Raw genomic sequence first — 12,947 nt, 5'->3', positions numbered from 1 at the left:
TTAAGCCGGAGACGGGCAGAGGTCTCGGCCGAAAGAGAAGTGGATGAACTATAAGGGGTGGTTCGGTCATTACATCTAAATACCTTGGTTGGACGTGATGAGCCATTGGGATTAGAGGCAGTGAATCAGGCCGATCTACTTACCAGGATACAGCAGGCCCAGAGTTTGGATGAGAACTTGCAGAAAGTGGCTCTTAACGACAAGACGGAGTATCAGATCACAAGCAACGGAACAATCTTGGTGAATGGCCGAGTAAGTGTTCCAAAAAGCAAGGAGCTTAAAGAAGAGATTATGAGTCAGGCTCATAAGTCAAAGTTCTCAGTCCAACCTGGGCTGAATAGGATGTATAGGGATTTAAAAAGGTACTATCACTGGGTAAGGATTAAAACAGATGTGGCCGAGTGGGTGGCGAGGTGTCCTACTTGCCAGTTTGTGAAGGCCGAACATCAAGTGCCCAATGGTAAGCTCCAGAATCTCCCCATACCAGAGTGGAAGTGGGATCACATCACAATGGATTTTGTGACCGGTTTTCCTACGACCAGAAACCAAAAGGATGCAGTTTGGGTGGGGGTTGACAGACTAACCAAGTCGGCCCACTTCTTACCAATACAGAAAGGAGATGGAGTGGATCAGATCGTGAGGATTTACTTGGACGAGATAGTACGTCTGCATGGAGTGCCGGCTAGTATTGTCTCGGACAGAGACCCTAGGTTCACCTCTTACTTCTGGCAGGCTTTTCAAAAAGCCTTAGGAACAAGAATGAACATGAGCACAGCCTATCATCCTCAGACGGATGGGCAATCAGAGAGGACAATCCAGACATTGGAGGACATGTTAAGGGCCGTGGTGTTGGATTGGGGCGACTCATGGGAAAAGCATCTACCCTTGGTCGAGTTTGCCTACAACAACAGTTTCCATACTAGCATTGGGATGTCACCTTATGAAGCACTGTATGGACGGCCTAGAAGGACGCCATTCTGCAGGACGCCATTATGCAGGACGCCATTATGCTGGACCCAAGTGGGGGGGGGGGGGGGGAGGAGCATGTTGGGTCCTGAGATAGTGGAAGAAACCACTGAGAAAATAAGGTTCTTAAAGGAGAAAATGAAAGAAGCACAAGATCGTCAAAAGAGTTATGCAGATAGACGGATGAAACATCTTGAGTTTGAAGATGAAGACTTGGTCTATCTCAAGATGATCACATTCAAAGGGAGGGCTAGAGTTTCTGGCAGAAGAAAACTAGACCCTAGGTACATGGGTCCATTCAGAATCATAGAAAGAGTTGGGGAGTTGGCTTATAAGTTGGAACTGCCACCAGCCATGGATCAGGACATAGTACTACCCGAGATCCATACAGATTTAGGTAAGAATCTGACTCTAGAGACGAGGCTGGTCCTCATAGTGGATCGAACAGAAAAGAGAACAAGGAAGAAGACCATTCCCATGATCAAGGTCGTGTGGGAATACAATGCCAAGGATGAAATCACTTGGGAAACAGAGGTCGTGTGCTGACAGACACACACGGACAGCCATGGACGTTATGTGTGTGCTGACGGACAGCCACAGACGTCCTGTGTGTGCTGGCGGACACCCACAGACGTCCTGTGGGATTAGAGGCAGTGAATCAGGCCGATCTACTTACCAGGATACAGCAGGCCCAGAGTTTGGATGGGAACTTGCAGAAAGTGGCTCTTAACGACAAGACGGAGTATCAGATCACAAGCAACGGAACAATCTTGGTGAATGGACGAGTAAGTGTTCCAAAAAGCAAGGAGCTTAAAGAAGAGATTATGAGTCAGGCTCATAAGTCAAAGTTCTCAGTCCAACCTGGGCTGAATAGGATGTATAGGGATTTAAAAAGGTACTATCACTGGGTAAGGATTAAAACAGATGTGGCCGAGTGGGTGGCGAGGTGTCCTACTTGCCAGTTTGTGAAGGCCGAACATCAAGTGCCCAATGGTAAGCTCCAGAATCTCCCCATACCAGAGTGGAAGTGGGATCACATCACAATGGATTTTGTGACCGGTTTTCCTACGACCAGAAACCAAAAGGATGCAGTTTGGGTGGGGGTTGACAGACTAACCAAGTCGGCCCACTTCTTAACAATACAGAAAGGAGATGGAGTGGATCAGATCGTGAGGATTTACTTGGACGAGATAGTACGTCTGCATGGAGTGCCGGCTAGTATTGTCTCGGACAGAGACCCTAGGTTCACCTCTTACTTCTAGCAGGCTTTTCAAAAAGCCTTAGGAACAAGAATGAACATGAGCACAGCCTATCATCCTCAGACGGATGGGCAATCAGAGAGGACAATCCAGACATTGGAGGACATGTTAAGGGCCGTGGTGTTGGATTGGGGCGACTCATGGGAAAAGCATCTACCCTTGGTCGAGTTTGCCTACAACAACAGTTTCCATACTAGCATTGGGATGTCACCTTATGAAGCACTGTATGGACGGCCTAGAAGGACGCCATTCTGCAGGACGCCATTATGCAGGACGCCATTATGCTGGACCCAAGTGGGGGGGGGGGGGAGGAGCATGTTGGGTCCTGAGATAGTGGAAGAAACTACTGAGAAAATAAGGTTCTTAAAGGAGAAAATGAAAGAAGCACAAGATCGTCAAAAGAGTTATGCAGATAGACGGATGAAACATCTTGAGTTTGAAGATGAAGACTTGGTCTATCTCAAGATGATCACATTCAAAGGGAGGGCTAGAGTTTCTGGCAGAAGAAAACTAGACCCTAGGTACATGGGTCCATTCAGAATCATAGAAAGAGTTGGGGAGTTGGCTTATAAGTTGGAACTGCCACCAGCCATGGATCAGGACATAGTACTACCCGAGATCCATACAGATTTAGGTAAGAATCTGACTCTAGAGACGAGGCTGGTCCTCATAGTGGATCGAACAGAAAAGAGAACAAGGAAGAAGACCATTCCCATGATCAAGGTCGTGTGGGAATACAATGCCAAGGATGAAATCACTTGGGAAACAGAGGTCGTGTGCTGACAGACACACACGGACAGCCATGGACGTTATGTGTGTGCTGACGGACAGCCACAGACGTCCTGTGGGATTAGAGGCAGTGAATCAGGCCGATCTACTTACCAGGATACAGCAGGCCCAGAGTTTGGATGAGAACTTGCAGAAAGTGGCTCTTAACGACAAGACGGAGTATCAGATCACAAGCAACGGAACAATCTTGGTGAATGGCCGAGTAAGTGTTCCAAAAAGCAAGGAGCTTAAAGAAGAGATTATGAGTCAGGCTCATAAGTCAAAGTTCTCAGTCCAACCTGGGCTGAATAGGATGTATAGGGATTTAAAAAGGTACTATCACTGGGTAAGGATTAAAACAGATGTGGCCGAGTGGGTGGCGAGGTGTCCTACTTGCCAGTTTGTGAAGGCCGAACATCAAGTGCCCAATGGTAAGCTCCAGAATCTCCCCATACCAGAGTGGAAGTGGGATCACATCACAATGGATTTTGTGACCGGTTTTCCTACGACCAGAAACCAAAAGGATGCAGTTTGGGTGGGGGTTGACAGACTAACCAAGTCGGCCCACTTCTTACCAATACAGAAAGGAGATGGAGTGGATCAGATCGTGAGGATTTACTTGGACGAGATAGTACGTCTGCATGGAGTGCCGGCTAGTATTGTCTCGGACAGAGACCCTAGGTTCACCTCTTACTTCTGGCAGGCTTTTCAAAAAGCCTTAGGAACAAGAATGAACATGAGCACAGCCTATCATCCTCAGACGGATGGGCAATCAGAGAGGACAATCCAGACATTGGAGGACATGTTAAGGGCCGTGGTGTTGGATTGGGGCGACTCATGGGAAAAGCATCTACCCTTGGTCGAGTTTGCCTACAACAACAGTTTCCATACTAGCATTGGGATGTCACCTTATGAAGCACTGTATGGACGGCCTAGAAGGACGCCATTCTGCAGGACGCCATTATGCAGGACGCCATTATGCTGGACCCAAGTGGGGGGGGGGGGGAGGAGCATGTTGGGTCCTGAGATAGTGGAAGAAACCACTGAGAAAATAAGGTTCTTAAAGGAGAAAATGAAAGAAGCACAAGATCGTCAAAAGAGTTATGCAGATAGACGGATGAAACATCTTGAGTTTGAAGATGAAGACTTGGTCTATCTCAAGATGATCACATTCAAAGGGAGGGCTAGAGTTTCTGGCAGAAGAAAACTAGACCCTAGGTACTTGGGTCCATTCAGAATCATAGAAAGAGTTGGGGAGTTGGCTTATAAGTTGGAACTGCCACCAGCCATTGATCAGGACATAGTACTACCCGAGATCCATACAGATTTGGGTAAGAATCTGACTCTAGAGACGAGGCTGGTCCTCATAGTGGATCGAACAGAAAAGAGAACAAGGAAGAAGACCATTCCCATGATCAAGGTCGTGTGGGAATACAATGCCAAGGATGAAATCACTTGGGAAACAGAGGTCGTGTGCTGACAGACACACACGGACAGCCATGGACGTTATGTGTGTGCTGACGGACAGCCACAGACGTCCTGTGTGTGCTGGCGGACACCCACAGACGTCCTGTGTGTACTGAACAGACAGCCCATGTGGGCCAAAATCACCCAAACAGTCTTTCATGTCCCCGGTCCGAGATAGGGTCGTTGGGACGAGCCATGGTGCGGGGAGACGCACCAGTCAGGTCATTAGACCAGTAGACAAGCGTATCATGGCTCAGACATAGGGTTAAGGGAATCAAAGTGTTGAGACTTAACCAGGGTGAAGAAAAAATGGGTTTAATAGAGCTGGACGAGTGATGTGGGAGCTGGACGGGGCCGAGCTTGGGCAGCTCAGGGAAGCTTAATGGGAGCTTAGTCAGTATGCATCTGCTCGTGGAGCTATAAGGACTAGCTCACTCAGCTGGGACCAGCTAGTAGTCAGCTCAATTCAGTTGGGCCGAGTGTTCTTGTCCGGGACCGTTGGGGCGGTTAAAAGGATGGTTATGGTGGTTCGGTTAGATGGTGTGGCCACGGTATGGACGGTCAGTTAAAGGTCTTGGCCTTGGTTTCAGGATAGAGAACCGGCAGGGACAGGAGCAGTTGGAGGTAGTTGAGGACCGGTTGGGGGCAGTTATTGCCGAACGGTTGCAAGGGAGAGAGAGACACCTTTTCGGTTACAACTCCCACCCCTTCGGCCCCATGGCAGTTCCGACTCCCTCTCTCTATAACTACTGAGCCCTGGATCCAGAATTTGACACAGAATTCTTGAGGGGAACCTCTGCCAAAATCGTGAGAGACAAACACCAAAAAGAGAAGAGAGAACCGGCGATCCAAGGAGAGAACCGGCGAGAGGCTTGGCTGTTCCAGGAGAAACCGGATCGTGGGAAGCAAGGCCTGAGGAGATGGATACCAGACAGAGAGACAGAGAGAAGGACAAAGTGAAGGAGATGGCGCCTGGGGAGAGAACACCTAAGGTCAGTGGTGTGGACGGCAAGCGATCGGCCTTAGCCGGCTGATGATTCGATCGGGCTTGTGGCCGGTTTGCTATGCGCCTACATCTACTCTCTCTATCTCTTTAGATTTGCTTGTCCTATTAGATTATTGTGTTTGTTTGTTCTGGTCATACAGGGAACACAGAACCAAGGCCCTGGCCGGTTCAGTATCCAAGTCCTTGGCCTTTGGCCGGACTATTCATGGTCGGATTTGGACGTTCTAGTGTGTTTCGTTGGAAACTGTTTATGGGAATATCTTAGTTGGGATTTATCAAGGATTATCATGAATTTTAATTAGTTTTTGGGAATTTATTTGAGTATGTTGGTTTGGACAGGTTATAGATTCTAAGTAGCCGAACCATGCTTATCTAGACTTGATGTTAGGATATCGGCCATATGAATGTGCATTGTGTCTTGTGTGGTTTCAGGATCGGACATGGACCGTGGTAAGGGAAAGGCACCGTGAAGACTCAGGCCATGGGAAGATGTGTGGTGAATGGGTCATTGTAGATAGATGTGAAATACTGATAGCCTATTGTGCAACTTGTGAACTTATGTTAGACTAAGTGTGTATAACTTATTAGGACGAACCTAAGAATGATGTATGAATCTCAGTTTATATTTATACAATTGATTTTCCCCTTATGTTTCCTTGTTTAGATTGATTGTATTGAACCTCAGTTGAAATGAATTGAATTTAGAAAGATAAGACTTAAAACTTGGTTCACTCGGACTTAGATTGAAAGGTTAAGGCCGCAGATCAGTTTGGGCTTAAGAGCCGGGATCGGGTCTTACAAGTCGGTATCAGAGCATGCTTGATTCTAGGATTGGTTTGGGTTATGTGTTCACCACACGTCCGGCTGCTTGGTCTCACGGGTTGTTTGTGTTTGTTTGGTTTGATGTTGTTTTGCTTAGTTCTAATCATGAGATGAGGTTTATACGTTTGGACTAACACTAAGTGTTTTTGCCTAAGGGAACTAAGCGGACTAAGTCCCGGAAGGGCAAGGAAGCGGCTGGTGGTTCTGGACCGGTCATAGGAGATGGGGCCAACCCCACTCAAGTGTTACCAACCCAGACGGGGCTGGTTAATGAGAAGACCGGGGAACCCTTCGCGACGTTCCTGCCTACTGAGGTTCAGGTTGATAACCTGGGTGAGCAACAACAAGAGGGACGGGAGGAGGAAGGTGATTCCTCCCATGTAGGAGACGAGACCGGACCTGGAGATGGGGCGGAGGAGTTGGCCGAGCCATCTATGCGGGAGGTGACGGATGTGGTTAAGGCCATGGGCACTCAGATGTTGGCTTTCACGCATGAATTTACCCCTTTTTTGAACTCATCGGTTGGCCAGATCACCCCAGCTCAGGCCACGGTTCAGGCAACTCAGAGAGCAGCTAGGACAGCTGGGACAGCAGCTGGTGTAGCTCGTGCAGCTGCACAAGTAGCTCGAACAGCTGCCAGGACAGCCGAGGACCGAGCTTTGGTCGAAGCTGAGGTAATGGAGATTGATCTACCAGCTCATCCAGTTAGGAGAGTGGATTACTTGAGCCTTCTAGCTCACATCTCCAAGCTGGGTACGAAGCAGTTTGCTTGTAGTTCTGATCCCATTGAGGCAGACGAGTGGAGGAGCAGATTGGCTCGGAATTTCAGCTCAACTCGTTGCCCAGAGGAGTACAAAAAGGACATTGTGGTTCACTTCCTGGAAGGTGACACACATAACTGGTGGTTAGCTCTAGACAAACGCACCAATGGGACAATTGAGCGGTTCTCAAACTTCGAGGTGGAGTTCAACCACAAATACTTCTCGGCTGAAGCTTGGGACCGTCTGGAGTCTCAGTTCCTAGACTTGACTCAAGGACGCATGACAATACGTGAGTACGAAGAGAAGTTCAACCGGCTCAGACGATATGTGGGCAAGGAGTTGGAGGAGGACACGGTACAGATACGTAGGTTTGTTCGAGGCCTAAGGGTCGAACTTCGAACCTATTGCTCCGTTGGTCACTTCTAGACAGTGTCTGAACTGGTGGAACGCATGGCTATGGTGGAGACTAACTTCGCTGAAGAGGCCAAGCTGAAGTCTAGGGGCCACACGGCTTCTAGTGGATCCGGAAGCGACCGGAAGAGAAAGAGGGACACGGCCGAAGGGGGCAAGGCCTCAAGTGATAGGCCGGAGTGTCCTTCATGCAAAAGGCATCACGGTGGAGAGTGTTGGAAGGCAAAGGGGGCTTGCACCCGTTGTGGCAAGATGGGCCACTTTGCTCGAGACTGTCCTGGACGGTCAGAGAACAGTGGACAGGGCTTGGGGAGTGACCCCAGAAGCTGTCATTACTGCAGCAAGACGGGACACCTACGCTGGGAATGTCCCAAGATGCAAGCTGAGGCTAAAGGACGTGGGGAGGCCTGCAAGCCAAGCCAGACCCGAGGTCAGACCTCAGCACCGCGTGTGTATGAACTGACCAAGGACGCAGCAGAGGCTGGACCATCACTGGTAACATTCTAGATCCATTCTTTTTCAATTCAGTAGATTGGCATGGTACATAACTTAGAATGGATTAGATGATTAGAAAAGGGGGGTCTTATGTAGGGACCCTATGTATTGGTGGTGTGGAAACACACGTACTGTTTGATACTGGAGCTACACACAGCTTTGTGAGCCCAGATATGATCGGAAAAGGGTTGTTCCAGATGGGAACGGAGGATGATCCTTGCATAGTGAATGCGGCCGGTGGGCAAGTAATGCATTCATTAGGGCGAGTAAAGGATATCCCAATAGTGATCCAGTATAGAGTTATGCCTATGGATCTGGTTGTGGTCTGCCTTAAGAATCATGAGGTGATATTAGGCATGGACTGGCTTGGAAAGAATCGGGCTACTCTGGACTGTCACAGAGGAAGGGTGCAGTTTGAGACTGGGTGTGGACCCCCGATCAGGTTCCAAGGTATTCGTCTGACTTCTGGATGCTTAGTGATATCAGCAGTCCAAGTGGAACGGATGCTTGAGAAGGGTTGTGAGGCCTTTTTGGTCACAATCGCCACTAAGGAGGTTGTAGGGGCTGGTGACCCGGACGGGATTCCGCTGGTTAAAGAGTTTGAGGATGTGTTTCGGGCACTACAGGGCATTCCCCCTGATAGGGCTGGCCGGTTCATAATAGAACTAGAACCAGGGACGGCCCCAATGTCCAAAAGTCCATATCGTATGGCTCCGGCCGAGATGGCCGAGCTAAAGAAGCAACTGGAAGAGTTGTTGGACAAAGGGTTCATACGACCAAGTGTCTCGCCTTGGGGAGCACCAGTTCTTTTTGTGAAGAAAAAGGATGGTAGCTTCAGGCTGTGTATTGATTACCGAGGGTTGAATAGGGTTACTGTGAAGAACAAGTACCCATTACCCAGAATTGATTAGCTGTTGGATCAGCTCAAAGGGGCCAAATGGTTTTCCAAGATTGATTTCGCCTCAGAGTATCATCAGATCCCAATTGAGCCTAATGATATCAGGAAGACGGCGTTCCGGACCAGGTATGGCCACTATGAGTTTGTGGTTATGCCATTTGGTCTAACCAATGCACCAGCTGCATTCATGAAGATGATGAATGGTATCTTTCGAGATTTCTTGGATGAATTTGTAATCATCTTCATAGATGACATACTTGTATATTCCAGAAACAAGGAAGACCATGAGAAGCATCTCAGGGCCGTACTAGGACGTTTGAGGGAACAAAAACTCTTTGCCAAACTAAGCAAGTGTAGTTTCTGGCAGAAGAGCGTTGGGTTCCTCGGACACATTGTGTCTGATCAGGGCGTGTCAGTAGATCCGGAGAAGGTTCAGACTATACGAGATTGGCCGCAGCCTAGGAATGCTACTGAGGTTAGGAGTTTCCTAGGGCTGGCCGGCTACTACAGAAAGTATGTCAAGGGGTTTGCCAGTTTGGCTCAACCCATGACACGACTTACAGGCAAGGATGTGAAGTTTTCCTGGAATGAAGGGTGTGAGAAGTGTTTCTCAGCTCTAAAGGATATGCTGACGAATGCACCAATATTGGTATTGCCGGAGGGAGATCAACCTTATGTGGTCTATACGGATGCGTCCATCACTGGGTTGGGGTGCGTCCTGAAACATGGGAAGGTGATTGCTTATGCCTCGAGACAGCTGAGAAAGCATGAAGGGAATTATCCGATCCATGATCTAGAGATGGCGGCCGTGGTGTTTGCTTTGAAGATATAGAGATCGTATCTGTACGGAGCCAAAGTCCAGATTCTCACTGATCATAAGAGCTTGAAGTACATTTTCACTCAGCCTGAGTTGAACTTGAGACAAAGAAGATGGATTGAGTATGTTGCTGATTATGATCTGGACATATCATACCATCTAGACAAGGCTAACCTATTGGCTGATGCCTTAAGCCGGAGAAGGGCAGATGTCTCGGCCGAAAGAGAAGCGGATGAACTAGAAGGGATGGTTCGGTCACTACATCTAAATTCCTTGGTTGGACGTGATGAGCCATTGGGATCCGAGGAAGTGGATCAGGCCGATCTACTTACCAGGATACAGCAGGCCAAGAGTTTGGATGAGAACTTGCAAAAAGTGGCTCTTAACGATAAGACGGAGTATCAGATCACAAGCAACGAAACAATCTGGGTGAATGGCTGAGTAAGTGTTCCAAACAGCAAGGGGCTTAAAGAAGAGATTATGAGTCAGGCTCATAAGTCAAAGTTCTCAGTCCACCCCAGGCTGAATAAGATGTATAGGGATTTAAAAAGGTACTATCACTGGGTAAGGATGAAAACAGCCGAGTGGGTGGCGAGGTGTCCTACTTGCCAGCTTCTGAAGGCCGAACATCAAGTGCCCAATGGTATGCTCCAGAATCTCCCCATACCAGGGTGGAAGTGGGATCACATCACAATGGATTTTGTGACCAGTTTTCCTACGACCAGGAACCAAAAGGATGCGGTTTGGGTGGTGGTTGACAGACTAACCAAGTCGGCCCACTTCTTACCAATACAGAAAGGAGATGGAGTGGATCAGATCGTGAGGATTTACTTGGACGAGATAGTACGTCTGCATGGAGTGTCGGCTAGTATTGTCTCGGACAGAGACTCTAGGTTCACCTCTTACTTCTGGCAGGCTTTTCAAAAAGCCTTAGGAACAAGAATGAACATGAGCACAGCCTATCATCCTCAGACGGATGGGCAGTCAGAGAGGACAATCCAGACATTGGAGGACATGTTAAGGGCCGTGGTGTTGGATTGGGGCGACTCATGGGAAAAGCATCTACCCTTGGTCGAGTTTGCCTACAACAGTTTCCATACTAGCATTGGGATGTCACGTTATAAAGCACTGTATTGACGGCCTTGTAGGACGCGATTATGCTGGACCCAAGTGGGGGAGAGGAGCATGTTGGGTCCTGAGATAGTAGAAGAAACCACCGAGAAAATAAGGTTCTTAAAGGAGAAAATGAAAGAAGCACAGGATCGTCAAAAGAGTTATGCATATAGACGAAGGAAACATATTGAGTTTGAAGTTGAAGACTTGGTATATCTCAAGATGATCACATTTAAAGGGAGGGCTAGAGTTTCTGGCAGAAGAAAACTAGACCCTAGGTACTTGGGTCCGTTCAGAATCATAGAAAGAGTTGGGGCTGTGGCTTATAAGTTGGAACTGCCACCAGCCATGGATGCGTTCCACAACATGTTTCATGTGTCCCAACTCCAAAAATGTTTGTCTGATCAGGACATAGTCCTACACGAGATCCCTACAGATTTGGGTAAGAATCTGACTCTAGAGACGAGGCCGGTCCGCATAGTGGATCGAATAGAAAAGACAACAAGGAAGAAGACCATTCCCATGATCAAGGTTTTGTGGGAATACAATGGCAAGGATGTAATCACTTGGGAAACAGAGGCAAGGATGAAGGCCGAGTATCCTGAGTGGTATGATCAGGTGGTCCCCGAGGAAACACATGATGAGGATTCGAGGACGAATCCATCCCAAGTGGGGGAGACTTCTCATGTCCCCAGTCCGAGATAGGATCGTTGGGATGAGCCATGGTGCGGGGAGATGCACCAGTCAGGTCATTAGACCAGTAGACAAGCGTATCATGGCTCAGACATAGAGTTAAGGGCATCAAAGTGTTGAGACTTAACCAGGGTGAAGAAAGAATGGGTTTAATAGAGCTGGACGAGTGATGTGGGAGCTGGACGGGACAGCGGCCGAGCTTGGGCAGCTCAGGGAAGCTCAATGGGAGCTCAGTCAGTATGCATCAGCTCGTGGAGCTAGAAGGACTACCTCACTCAGCTGGGACCAGCTAGCAGTCAGCTCAACTCAGCTGGGCCGAGTGTTCATGTCCTGGATGGTTGGGCGGTTACTAGGACGGTTATGGTGGTTTGGTTAGATGGTCCGGCCACGGTATGGACGGTCAGTTAAAGGGCTTGGCCTTGGCTTCAGGATAGAGAACCGACAGGGACAAGGACATGAGCAGTTGGAGGCAGTTGAGGACCGGTTGGGGGCAGTTATTGCCGAACGGTTGCAAAGGAGAGAGAGACACCTTTTCGGTTACAACTCCCACCCGTTCGGCCCCATGGCTGTTCCGACTCCCTCTCTCTATAAATACAGAGCCCTGGATCCAGAATTTGACACAGAATTCTTGAGGGGAACCTCTGCCAAAATCGTGAGAGACAAACCCCTAAAAGAGAAGAGAGAACCGGCGATCCAAGGAGAGAACCAGCGAGAGGCTTGGCTGTTCCAGGAGAAACCGGATCGTGGGAAGCAAGGCCTGAGGAGATGGAAACCAGACAGAGAGACAGAGAGAAGGAAAAAGAGAAGGAGATGGCGCCTGGGGAGAGAACGCCTAAGGTCAGTGGTGTGGACGGCAAGTGATCGGCCCGAGACGGCTGATGATCCGATCGGGCTTGTGGCCGGTTTGCTATGCGCCTACATCTACTCTCTCTATCTCTTTAGATTTGCTTGTCCTATGAGATTATTGTGTTCGTTTGTTCTGTTCATACAGGGAAGACTGAACAAGGCCCTGGCCGGTTCAGTATCCAAGTCCTTGGCCTTTGGCCGGACTTTTCATGGTCGGATTTGGATGTTCTAGTGTGTTTTGTTGGAAACTGTTTATGGGAATCTCTTAGTTGGGAGTTATCAGAGATTATCATGAATTTTAATTAGTTTTTGGGAATTTATTTGAGTATGTTGGTTTGGACAGGTTATAGATTCTAAGTAGCCGAACCATGCTTATCTAGACTTGATGTTAGGATATCGGCCTTATGAATGTGCATTGTGTCTTGTGTAGTTTCAGGATCGGACATGGACCGTGGTAAGGGAAAGGCACCGTGAAGACTCAGGCCATGAGAAGATGTGTGGTGAATGGGTCATTGTAGATAGATGTGAAATACTGATAGCCTATTGTGCAACTTGTGAACTTATGTTAGACTAAGTGTGTATAACTTATTAGGACGAACCTAAGAATGATGTATGAATCTCAGTT

The 12,947-nt window shown here is 48.4% G+C and overlaps 1 protein-coding gene across 1 annotated transcript; it reads left to right on the top strand.

Annotated features, from left to right (window-relative positions):
* The first annotated feature begins 10,855 nt into the window (after positions 1-10,855).
* On the top strand, positions 10,856-11,488 carry LOC125599541. Its single transcript, XM_048772808.1, has one exon. The coding sequence runs from the start codon at positions 10,856-10,858 to the stop codon at positions 11,486-11,488; it is 633 nt and encodes a 210-aa protein (XP_048628765.1).
* Positions 11,489-12,947: the final 1,459 nt, after the last annotated feature.

This window comes from Brassica napus, unplaced genomic scaffold, assembly GCF_020379485.1.
Source record: "Brassica napus cultivar Da-Ae unplaced genomic scaffold, Da-Ae ScsIHWf_1896;HRSCAF=2540, whole genome shotgun sequence".
Lineage (NCBI taxonomy): Eukaryota > Viridiplantae > Streptophyta > Magnoliopsida > Brassicales > Brassicaceae > Brassica > Brassica napus.
Note: the sequence above shows the minus strand (reverse complement) of the source record. Positions and strands in the feature narration are given on the sequence as shown.